The following is an 11,094-nucleotide window of genomic DNA, read 5'->3' on the forward strand; positions in this document are numbered from 1 at the left end:
TGTGTACTTCTAATACTTAAAGTGCACTGGGTGGGAGCTAGGACAGAAGTTTGCCTGTAAATTTTCCATATTCTCTAAAACAGTAGTCCACAGTGCCAGGGAGTTCAGAGGGTTTAATTGTTTATTTTGCACTGGCTCAATAGCACCTGGCAATCCAGCAGCAGCTCAGAGCCCTGGTTCATGTTCCATGGACATAATGCATAAGGTGGCAGCTCCTGACACACAGCTGGTTACTCCTCATGGCACTGTAAATCCCCCTTTAGACCCTGACATTTTGATAATGCCCTGCTGCTGGTGGCTTTTAATTTTGTCTCTTTACATAGCTGACAAGAGAATTTCTCCAGATATCTGGGTGATCGGACACTGCTGCCTGGGGCTCTTACGAAGCAGAGCTTTTGGGATGAAAGGGGCTCTCCCCTGCCTTTCACTCGCCTTGCTCTTGGTGGAGTGAGCTCACACATGGTTGCAGAGACAGACCTTTTGTAGGGGTTGATACAGGCAGGCAAAGTCCCAAGAAGGGCAGGACTGAACCAAGCTCCTTGTGTCCTGATTTCGTAGGTAGCTTTCAAACAGCTCTGAGTCACTAAAACTGGGTGTCCCAGAGCAGGACGAGCAATGCGCATGCCTTCTTTGTGGCAGTCATGGGAGAGTAGAGAATTTTCCTTAATATATTTCCAACCCTGGAGATCTCTCAACTGCAGCATAAATGGTGGTCACGTTCAGGTATGTCAACCAGAGAAGCATTTATGCGATCGCTGTTTCAAGAGTGAATTTCCTGTATATTTTGCTCTAGTTCCCAGCAGCTGCAGGCAGTTGCAGGCAGAAGACTGTCCTTATTTCAAAGACTCAAAGAGCAGAAATGACAGTACATAGCCAAGATGAAGGGACCTGAATAGTGGAGGGGAACCCTGATGGGGCAAATTGCCCAATATCTAACACTTCCAGATAAAATGTGGTTCAGAAGTTTAAGTGTCTGTGCCATGAGCAATGCTAATCATGAATTCAGCTCCCCTTTGTATTCCAGGTACAGTTCAGCTGCTCTTGGAGCCCTTCTTTCTACCATTACACAGCTCCTGCAAGCGAGAAACAATGATGTGAAGTGTTGCATCAAGTCATGGCAGCACCCAACCTGTCGGGATCCCACCCCACGTTCTTCATCTTGGTGGGGATACCTGGGATGGAGAAGTCTCACACCTGGATCTCATTCCCAGTCTGCATGATGTACTCTTCTGCCCTTCTCGGGAACTTGGTCCTGCTGGTCACCATCGCAAAGGAGTGCAGCTTTCACGAGCCCGTGTACATCTTCCTGTGCATGCTGGCAGTGTGATTCCTGCTGTTGTCTACTGCCACTGTGCCCAAAACCTTCAGTGTCCTCTGGTCTCTGTCCACCCAAATCTCTTTCAGTGGCTGCCTGGCACAGATGTTCTCCATCTATTTCATTTTTGTGGCAGAGTCGGCCATTTTACTGGCGATGGCCTTTGATAGATACGTCGCCATTTGCAATCCCCTGCGATACACGGCCATCCTGACACACTCTGTTGTGGGGAAAGTTGGCGTGGCAGCTTTAATCAGGAGTTTCTGCATCATGTTCCCTGCCATCTTCCTCCTCAAGCGGCTGCCCTACTGTGGGCACAACATCATGCCCCACACCTACTGCAAGCACATTGGTGTGGCCTGCCTGGCCTGCTCTGACATCTCCATCAACATCTGGTATGGGGTAGCTGCTGGCTTCCTTTCAGCCGGCTTGGATGCCATCTCCATCACCATCTCCTACGCGTTGATCTTCAGGTGCCTCTGGGGACTGCCGTCCCCACACACCTCCCCCAAGGCTCTGCACACCTGTGGCTCCCACCTCTGCATGGGACATCACCATGTTTTACATGCCGTCCGCCTTCTCCTTCCTAGCACAGCGGTTCAGCCAGCATGTTCCTCGGCATGTCCTCATCTCCTTAGCCAACCTCTACGTCGTGGTGCCACCCATGCTCAACCCCATTGTCTACGGGGTGAGAACAAGGCAGATCCAGGAGCACGTGGCTCACCTGCTCAGGCTGGGGCACTTGGGCAGCAAGGGATAGTGGGCAGGCAGGAACAGGCAACCGGCCTGGTCTACCGGCAAGAGGAGTGAAACGAAGCCTTGAAAAGAGGGAAATGAATGAAAGACAGCGGGGATCTGGTAAACATGGACCAGATGGGAATGTTTTCAAAATAAGCGTGTTCAATGGACATCAACATCCAACCCATAGCTCTGTTGCAGAGAGGCTGGACAGGTTCCCAGATGTACTGATGGGAAACAACTCATTGGGACAGTAGGAGTCGGGCACTGGGGACTACCACTGTTCCCATGTTTCTGGGATCCCCTGCATTGTCCTAAACCCACCACTGTTGGGTATTTGTACAGTCAAGGCCTTTGTAAGCAAAATACAGTTTCTGACTTCTTAAGGTGCTATTGAGGATCTTATGAAACAGAAAACATTAAAGAAGTACATATAATATGTGTGCCTGTTATCTCATTATAGAAATGTCTCTGCTCGAGCTGTGTATCGTCTCTGTGGGATGGGAATAGACATGGCTGGGGCAGGGATGCTTCCTGAAGGCACTCAGGTCTGGGACCACCCATTGGGTCTCCTCTCTCCTGATGCCCTCTCAGAAGGCTGCAAGGACACAGAGATGGTGGGAGCACTACTCCTCTGCCCTGCTCGGCTGTTTGCACAAGAGCCAGCTGTCATCTGGGCAGCCTGACAGCAGGGAGATGGCTTGCCAGGCCCCCAGATGATCAGGTACCAGTGTGCCCCCCGGCTATGAGCTGTGGTAAGGTTGCAGGCTTTGCTGCCAACAGTGTGGGTTTGCTTCACTGTTGCTCCTCAGAGCAGTGCACTCAGCTGTGCTGTGGGCAAGGATGGGAAGATCTGATGTCTTCTGGCTGAGCTGGGCACTTTGGGGTGAGGGGTGAGTCAGTGGTAATAGGAGACATCCTGGTCCTGTCTTAGCATCTCTGTCTCTGGACTCCCAGGGGACGCGCAGAGCCAGCCTGGCTTCCAAGCATGAGGAAACCCCTGCTAGCTAATGTTGGATGCAACTGAAGTACAACACGTTTGCACAGAGAAGTGGCCCTGATCCCACACAGGGTGTAACTGAGCCAAGTCCAGCAGGACAGGGCCCTCCAACTTCCCAAAACTCCTCTCCTACCATTTCCACAGAGGTCTGTCTTGGGACAGCCACCTAGGAAGGAAACTGGGAGCAAATCTTGATTTAACATCAGCTGTGGCAATAAAAATGCGACTTTACCTGTCATCAGTAGTCCTCTGTCAAGTATCTCAAAGTGTTTTGCAAATATTCATACTCTCACTAGTAACACCGCTAAGCCAGTTGTTAGTGTATTTTCTGTAATAGGACCACATCTACTGAAAAAGGGAGGAATGACCAGCCCATTCCCTAAGGATGAGGAAGACGGCCTGGGTTACTAGAGAAACACAGGCATGGGCAGTGACATAGCATTTATGTTGGTGAAAGCTGAGATAACAGTTTTGAAGCCTGTGTAGTGGTGCTAGCAAATACAAGAACCATTCTTTTTCTCTCTCTACCTCTTGGTTTGAATTTCTAGGCCACTCATCCATCCCTTTCTGCACCCAGAATGGGCTAGCTCTAGATTTGGGTGCCACCTCTAGCTCAGAGAAGTCCCTAACATGCCCTCTGGAAGCTAGGAGGTGTGTCCACCTGGATGTGTCTGCTGCTGGCCTGCTGGATTTGGACCTCGGGTGTGGACAAAGCAACCAGCCGGCCTGGTGGCCAGGGGCATAATGCTGGGGTGATCCATAGCGTGAGCCAGTCTTGGAGGCTTTGGGACTGAGCTGCTGGCCCACGCAGATGGACCACAGGTCTGTGTCCCCCCATTCCCGATGTCACACCCCAAAGAATGGGCAGTTTTACTAGGGACCGCCTCCTCTCTGCCCTGTTTTCAAGGAAAAGGAACCTGTTTTAGGTCTGTGAATGAAGGGAAGGGCAGAGGTGTCCTCCCAGAGCCTGGCTGTGCCTGCAGGGTGGGGACGGAGACTGTCCCGATCCTCGGGACTTCTCTTCTGCCTTGACACAGTCACCTGAGGCAGTATTTGTGGTGCATCCGTGCTGACAAAATTTTGTTGAATTTTACAGACACCTCCAGCAACCCCAGAGTCTCCAGCGCACCTCAAACTTCTTTATATTGTGGTGCACAATTCAATTCAGATTTTGCCTGTGAATATTTCCATTCACATTTTTAACTGCAGATTCATCCTATCCATAGCCTTTGGGAACTGAACTCAGGCAAGTGGAAATCAGCGGGCCTGGATAATGTGTGCCTGAGGGGTCCAGAAGAGCCAGTGGAGGAGCCACCAGGCCTGCAAGTATTCCTCAAGTATCCCCTTAGGCTTAGCAAAACTAGTGAAAAAAAAGAAAAAAGAAAAAAAGAAACCCTTTCTGACGTGCTAATATTAAAAAGGTGAAATGGAATTATTGGAGAAATTTGAAACTGCTTAGTTTGACATTAGCTCCAAATAAAATAATGGAAAAGTGAATATGAGACTTGATCAATAAAGTGTAAAAAGGGCAAGAATATAATTAATGACAATCAGCACTTATTTTTGGTGTTTAGCTTCCACAGAATCATGTCATTTCATTTTCTGATGACTTCCACATTTGGATGATAAAGTTACCTGAAGGCTGAATACAACTTGAGTATTTTTTTAATTTTCATAACACTGTGATATATAACTCATTATAACAAACAAACAAACAATAAGTAAAGCAGATGTTAATGGAGTTTGGCTAACTGCAAAGTCTTATTTCAGCGATAGCTCCCCACTGAGAGCTAGTTTTCCATATATTTCTGAGGACATTCAGCAGGGATTGATTGATGCTGGGTCTGATGCTATATATGATTGTTATCAGTTGTGTAGAAGCAAGTATAAAATCGTTGCTAATAAGGTTTTTAGATGATGCAAAGACAGCTAATTTAATAGAGGTGAATGCAAAGTCATCCTCCTGAGGAGGAGGGGTTCAGGCTGTACCAGAGAAGGGGGCTACAGTCCCAGCGGAGGTGGCTCCAGAGAAGCTCAGGCATCTGAGGGAAGGAGCATCTTGGTGGGGGCACTTTGGGTGATGCTTGGCTAATGGGCCAATGTGGGGGTCCCAGTGTGTTCCTGTAGCTGTGCAGGGGCGATGGTGGGTAATGCAGGTCTATGATTCCCTTGGCTTGTTCTCAAATTTTTCAGCCAGTCCCAAGGTCCACATTTTTGAAAACATAGAGCGAGCTGGGAGGGTCCCTCGATGCATGCTGCACTGCTCCCAGCGGGATGGGAGGGACCGGGGGAGGCTGGAGTCGTGCTGGCTTCCAGAAGTCGTCCTGCTCCTTCCCCCAGCACATGCCAGCGCTGCCCAGTCCCCGCGAAACACCTCTCCCACCACTGCAATAATGACGGGGAGAAGATGAGGGGGAGAAAATCAGGAGAAACCAGCACTTTGATCCAACTTTGCTCAGCCACAGTAATGGCTGAGAGTCGGTTCACAGTCCCCTTTCAATGAAAATGAAAGCAAAGCGTCTTACAGATGCTTTATGGTGTTATGAAGGGGGTGAAGCTGGGTGATCACGGCAGTCCTTTGTGCTGTTAAAGGCCATGAAAAATAAGCCTTTGGGCCTAGGAACTGCTGGAGATCAAGACAAACTCCTCTGAGTGTCTGCTGAAGCGATGGGAGGCCATCTGGTGACTTCAGGTGAGATGTGGGGTGCTAGCTTGAAACTAAGCAGCACAGTCTTCCCCCAGTAGTGGGATATGAAAGGGTGAATTTCCTTTACCTATTTTAGCATTTCTGTCATAAAATATGTGTCTCCTTGTCTGATGAAGCAAGAAGAGCAAAAGCCTGCATTTTGAGTTGTGGACATCTTTGGATCATGAGCACCATCTGGAGAATTTCCTCTACATAAGTGCAATAGAGGAGTCTAAAACATCTGCCCAGTATCACAGCTCTCACTGAACAATGTAAGAGGGTGAAAATAATCAGCTGAAATGGGAAAAGTGTTAATTTTCTGTTTCTTCACATCAAGACTTACATTTTGAGATGTGGTGGGGATGGACGGAAGCAAAGTGAGCTGTGTCCTGGGTGTGGGTCCCCTGGGGCTCAGAGGCTCTATAAATACCCCCATCCCTTGCTGCGAGAGCAGATTCCCCGGCACCTGCACGTCTCTGCCTGAGGGCTGTGGACAGAAAACCCTCGTTCATGGCTGGGGCAGGAAATTGGTGAGTTGCTTGTGCTGAGCGAGCAAGTTCCTGCGCTTTTAGGAAGGTGTTATATCTGTGGAAGGGTTGAAATTAAAATTATGCCTGCTGTGGGAGGCAGGAGGCCTGTGTCGCTGCCAAAGGCTCAGCGATGCACTGCCTGACTTTGTGTCGGAAAGATGCTGCCTGATTAAACAGCGTTTGAGCCTGTCCTGGCTTTCCTCCCTGCAGAGCAACTCAGCTCACTGGAGCAAGTGCCGGTGCTCGGCCAGACCTTTGCACTCACCCAGTGCCTATTAGGTGAGAGCTGGATTATGCCAGGATCAGACGGGTAGAGGAGAACGGGGAAACAGCCTCTCCCTGTTCAGACTCAGAGGAGGATGCCCTGGTACCACCCTGCACCATTTGCAGGGAAGGCTGGTCAATGGTTGCACAGGGCTGACTGATTTACAGCCCCAGTGCATAAACTGAAACAGACTGCCCAGAGAGCTTGTGCAATCTCCATCCTTGGAGGTTTTTGAGACTCAACTGGATAAAGCCCTTAGCTGACCCCGCTTTGCACAGAAGGTTGGACCAGAGACCTCCCAAGGTCCTGTCCAGCCTGGATTGCTCCACAGTTCTGTGACTCCGTGAGTGGTTGTTATGGATTAGGTCTTCTGGCAGTGTCAGTGAGCTTGTGAGTACATGTACTCAAGACCTGTAACATTAAAGTTTGTTTTGTCCTTTCTTTTTAGTCACTGGAACCCTTGTAGAAAGTGCAAGGAATAGCCTGTCATGTTAGCTGGCAATTGCATTGCCCTTGCTCCCATCACCTGTGTCCTGATGGGCATCTCTGGCGTGGGGAGTCTCACCTCTGGATCTCCACCCCCTTTCCACTCATGTGCATGGTTGCTGTCCTTGGGAATTTCACACTGTCCTTCATCGACAACACATAGAAAAGCCTCCATGAGGCCAAGTACCTCTTCCTGCCCATGCTGGCCGTTGCTGACTTGCTGCTATCCACTACCACCGTGCCCAAGACACTGGCCATCTTCTGGTTTAGGGCTGGGGAGATTTCTTTGGAAGCCTGCATTACCCAGGTATTCGTCATCCTTGTCGTCTCCTGTGCTGAATCGGCAATCCTACTGGCTATGCCATTTGATTTGCAGATTGCCATCTGCCAGCCCCTCAAATATGTGACCCTCCTGATAAAAAGGAGACAAAGAGATGACAGGGACAATAGGGTTGGCTGCTTTAGCAAGAAGCTTATCCATCGTTTTCCCCATTGTTTTTCTTGTGAAGTGCTTGACCTGCAGAAACAAACTCCTCCCTCACACCTACTGCAAGCGCATGGGTATAGCCAGGCTGGCCCGTGTGGACATCACCATGAACGTCTGGTGTGGTGTTATGATGGCTGTTTTTGTGATAGGCGTGGATGCCACACTCATTGCTGCGTCTTACCCGCTGATCCTCCAGACTGTCTTCCAGCTCCCATCCAAAGACGCCTGGCTCAAGGCTCTGAGCACCTGCGGCTCTCATCTCTTGGTCATATTACTGTGCTTCATGCTAGCTTTTTCCTGCTTTTTGCACACTGTTTTAGGTACTGTATTCCCAGGTCTGCTCTTATCATCGTGGCCAATCTCTGTGGGCTTTTTTCCCCCACGCTAAACCCCATCATTTATGGAGTGACAAACAAACAGACTCAGAGGAATGCAGTCCAGGTGCTTTACCAGTGCCGCAGTTGTGGCTAAGCAGGCGTCCTGCTAGCCCAGCAGGCGGGAAAACACTTCTGGAGGCTTGGATACCGAAGTTATGTTTTCCCTTTGAATACATTGAGACATGTTATTCTAGAAGTGACAGCTTCTGCTTGCCTGGGGGGGCTGGACTGAGGTGAGGCAGTGCGGTGGGAAGGACCACAAGCAGGAGTCATTGTCCAGTGCCCAGTTGGTCGTGTGAGCTGGACACCCAACGGCCATGGTCAAAACCCAGAGTCTGTGCACTGGGCTGGAGTGGGGGCTGTCAGCTTGCCACTGGCTTGCTGGTCAACTGCTCCCTTGCTCCGCTTCCTCAGAGCTTGTATGAGACCCCGATATTCTGCCCTAGCTTGTGCAGACCCCCGGGTCTGCAGCAGAGCTGTGCAGGGTTAGTCATGCAGAGGTACAGGGAAGAGCAGCAGGCAACAGCATTTACACTGCAGCGGCAAGACCTGCACTATGGGGAGTTTCATCTGTGAGTGGCATCAGCCCGCAAGAAGAGCCCTAGGGTTTGCCCCTTCGGACGAAGCATCTCCTGCTTAAAACCTTGAAAGATTCAGCTCTCCAGCAGGTGGGCTGGCAGGAGGGATTGCAGGCAGGGATATTTTTAATTCCTCTCTAGGTAGGATAGGCTTCCTGCACAGACAGCAGGAACAGCTTTCGTCTGGAAGGACAAACACAGACAAGCTACACACAGAGACCCTTGGCCCCCCACACTCAGCCCAGAAGTCCCAAGTCACGCATCTCCTCCTTCTTCACCACCTGTGTGCTGCTGTAGCTGTGGGTTGCTTTGCCAATGCCTGGTGGGCTGCAGATGCCCAACGGCCAGCTCAGAGGAGCCACCCGCACAGCAAAAGCCCGTGGTCGGTGGTTTCCACCCCGGCACCCTCCTGCTCCATGTGTGGGGCCTTGACCTGCCCCCTGGAGATGCTTTGCTCTCCTCACAGCTGACCTGGATGGCTCCTCTCAGACATGCCTTTCTTGGGGGACCAGTATGGTGCCCCCCCTCAGCTGTGCCGACCAGCCCCAGAGGCCAGACAGGCTTTTCTTACATGATGTATAAAGCAGATGAGGAAAACTCTGCCTTCTGTGGGCTGTCACAGTGTCTTCCCACCCAGACATCTGTGCTGATGCTCAGAAGAGGGACAAAATGCAGCCTTGTGGTGCAGTCAGTGTTTGCAGTGCATGGGCACGGGGTGGGAGGGCGGGAGCGGAGGAAATCATCCCCCTCACGAAGGTTTCCCCTCCGAGCAGGGGAGGGCTCCAGGGCCGGCAGGGAGAGGCAGGGGCAGACACATTTGGCTTTTGCCCATGCCCTGAATCCAGTCTGCTCCAGAGCTGCAGTGTGGCACAGCACCACAAGCAGAAGTGGTTTGCAAACATCAACGTTTTGATGGTTTGCAAACAAGAAGTTTTGATGTTTGCATTTGTATATGTGCGTCCACAGGTTAGTTATGGTGTGTACTGTGCTTAATGCAGGTTAATGTGGAAAGAGACATTTCATCTAAAAACCTGCAGGAGTGAACCTGCTGGCTAATAAATACAGGAGAACAATCTCGCCGGTGATCAGTGGCACAGAGTGTTGGAGCTGCACTGCCCTAGCTGAAGGCAGAAATGGGCAGCAACAAACCCTCCTGGAGCAGCAGGTAAGTGCAGAGAGAGGGCCGGACCCAGAGGTCTGCTCTGGCAATTCGTGGCTGTTAGACAGGGGTGCTTTAATGCAGCCTCTTGAGAAGTGGGGTGTACCCCAGGGGATGCTCTGTCTTGTGCAACATGAGCTCAGGGAATGAAGCACATCTGACCAGAGACATTTTAGAGTAAAGAGCTCTAAAAAATACCTATTGCTGGGCTCAGTGGAGGATAAGCCAGTGGCTTTTGGCCTGGCTGACCTATTTGGGGCTCGTACTAATCCACAGTCTGTTTTAGCCTTAAAACGAATTTCTAGGGAGGAGCAGGTTAATGTCAGTCATGCAGTGCAGTGAGGGGGTGGGCTTGCTCATGGTGAGAGCGGTGCTGCAGTCCTGCCTTCTGGTTTGGGGTCAGTGTTTTAAAAGATAGCAAAAAAAGTCTGGAGAGGAGGGAGACAGAACAGACATATTATTCAAGTGCTGGAGAAAATACTCGATCTACAAAGGGTGCAAAACATATTAATTTTTAAAGAGCTGTAGACGCATCTTTACTGCAGGGTGGAAGTTTCAGGAGGAAACATCTGATGCTAAGGATCATTGTAATGCCCTTGAGAAGGATGAATTTGAATGAATGGAAAATGAAGCCAGACATATTCTGATTAGAAATAAAAGCCTTATTTTGAATAATGAGAATAATTAACTGCTGTGAGAAGCTTATGAGAGCAACAGTAGGTTTTCCAACAGTGACTATACCTATATATATATATGCCCATGTGGAGGATGGAAGTTATTTGGTACAAAGTTGTTTTCTCAGTGAAATCTTTGGATTCCAGAGTGGTGTAGGACTGAGAAGCAGTCTGCATGCCTGTTTTGGCCTTTAGGTCTACATGTGTGCATGCTTGCAATGTGATAATTTATGGTATTTCTGAGATGCCCCTGCCATTCTCTTTGGAAGGGCTCTTCTAAGCAAGGATAGATGCTGCTGGCATTTTGAGGCCAGATACATCATCTTCTCTAGTGCTTGGTGTTGAGACTGTTGGCAGCCACAATGCCTGTCCTACCTCTTCCCTGTCACCCTGCCCCACCCGAGTTCCCCTTCCCATCACTTGTGGAGATGCCACCGGAGGAGAGGGGAAGTGTATTTGAGACCAGACCCTGCTCCCTCCTCCCAGGATCCTGACCTCCACCATCGCATGGTCACTGCGGCCAAGGCTGTCTCCTACGTTCACATCCCTGACCAGTTCAACCTTGTTTCCAAGTATCAGGTCCAGCAGAGCCCCTTTACTTGTTGGCTCCTTCATCACCTGTGCCAGGAAGTTGTCATCAATGCATCTAGAAATCTCCTAGGTTGCTTGAGCCTTGCTATATTGTCACAGAATCATAGACTAGTTTGGGTTGGAAGGGACCTTTAAAGGTCACTAGTCCAACCCCCCTGCAATGAGCAGGGACATCTTCAACTAGGTCAGGTTGCTCAGAGCCCCGTCC

At 50.1% G+C, this 11,094-nt stretch overlaps 2 protein-coding genes across 2 annotated transcripts; both read left to right on the top strand.

The window, feature by feature from the left end:
- The first annotated feature begins 1,114 nt into the window (after positions 1-1,114).
- LOC103901160 (olfactory receptor 52B2-like) lies at positions 1,115-2,075 on the top strand. The gene is given in 2 exon segments (XM_009282001.1): positions 1,115-1,861; positions 1,863-2,075. Coding segments are annotated over 2 exon segments (960 nt in total).
- Positions 2,076-3,718: 1,643 nt separating this feature from the next.
- LOC103901161 (olfactory receptor 52B2-like) lies at positions 3,719-8,309 on the top strand. The gene is given in 4 exon segments (XM_019472770.1): positions 3,719-3,817; positions 7,094-7,446; positions 7,448-7,827; positions 8,299-8,309. Coding segments are annotated over 4 exon segments (843 nt in total).
- Positions 8,310-11,094: the final 2,785 nt, after the last annotated feature.

This window comes from Aptenodytes forsteri, unplaced genomic scaffold (genome assembly GCF_000699145.1).
Source record: "Aptenodytes forsteri isolate BGI_AS27 unplaced genomic scaffold, ASM69914v1 Scaffold485, whole genome shotgun sequence".
Lineage (NCBI taxonomy): Eukaryota > Metazoa > Chordata > Aves > Sphenisciformes > Spheniscidae > Aptenodytes > Aptenodytes forsteri.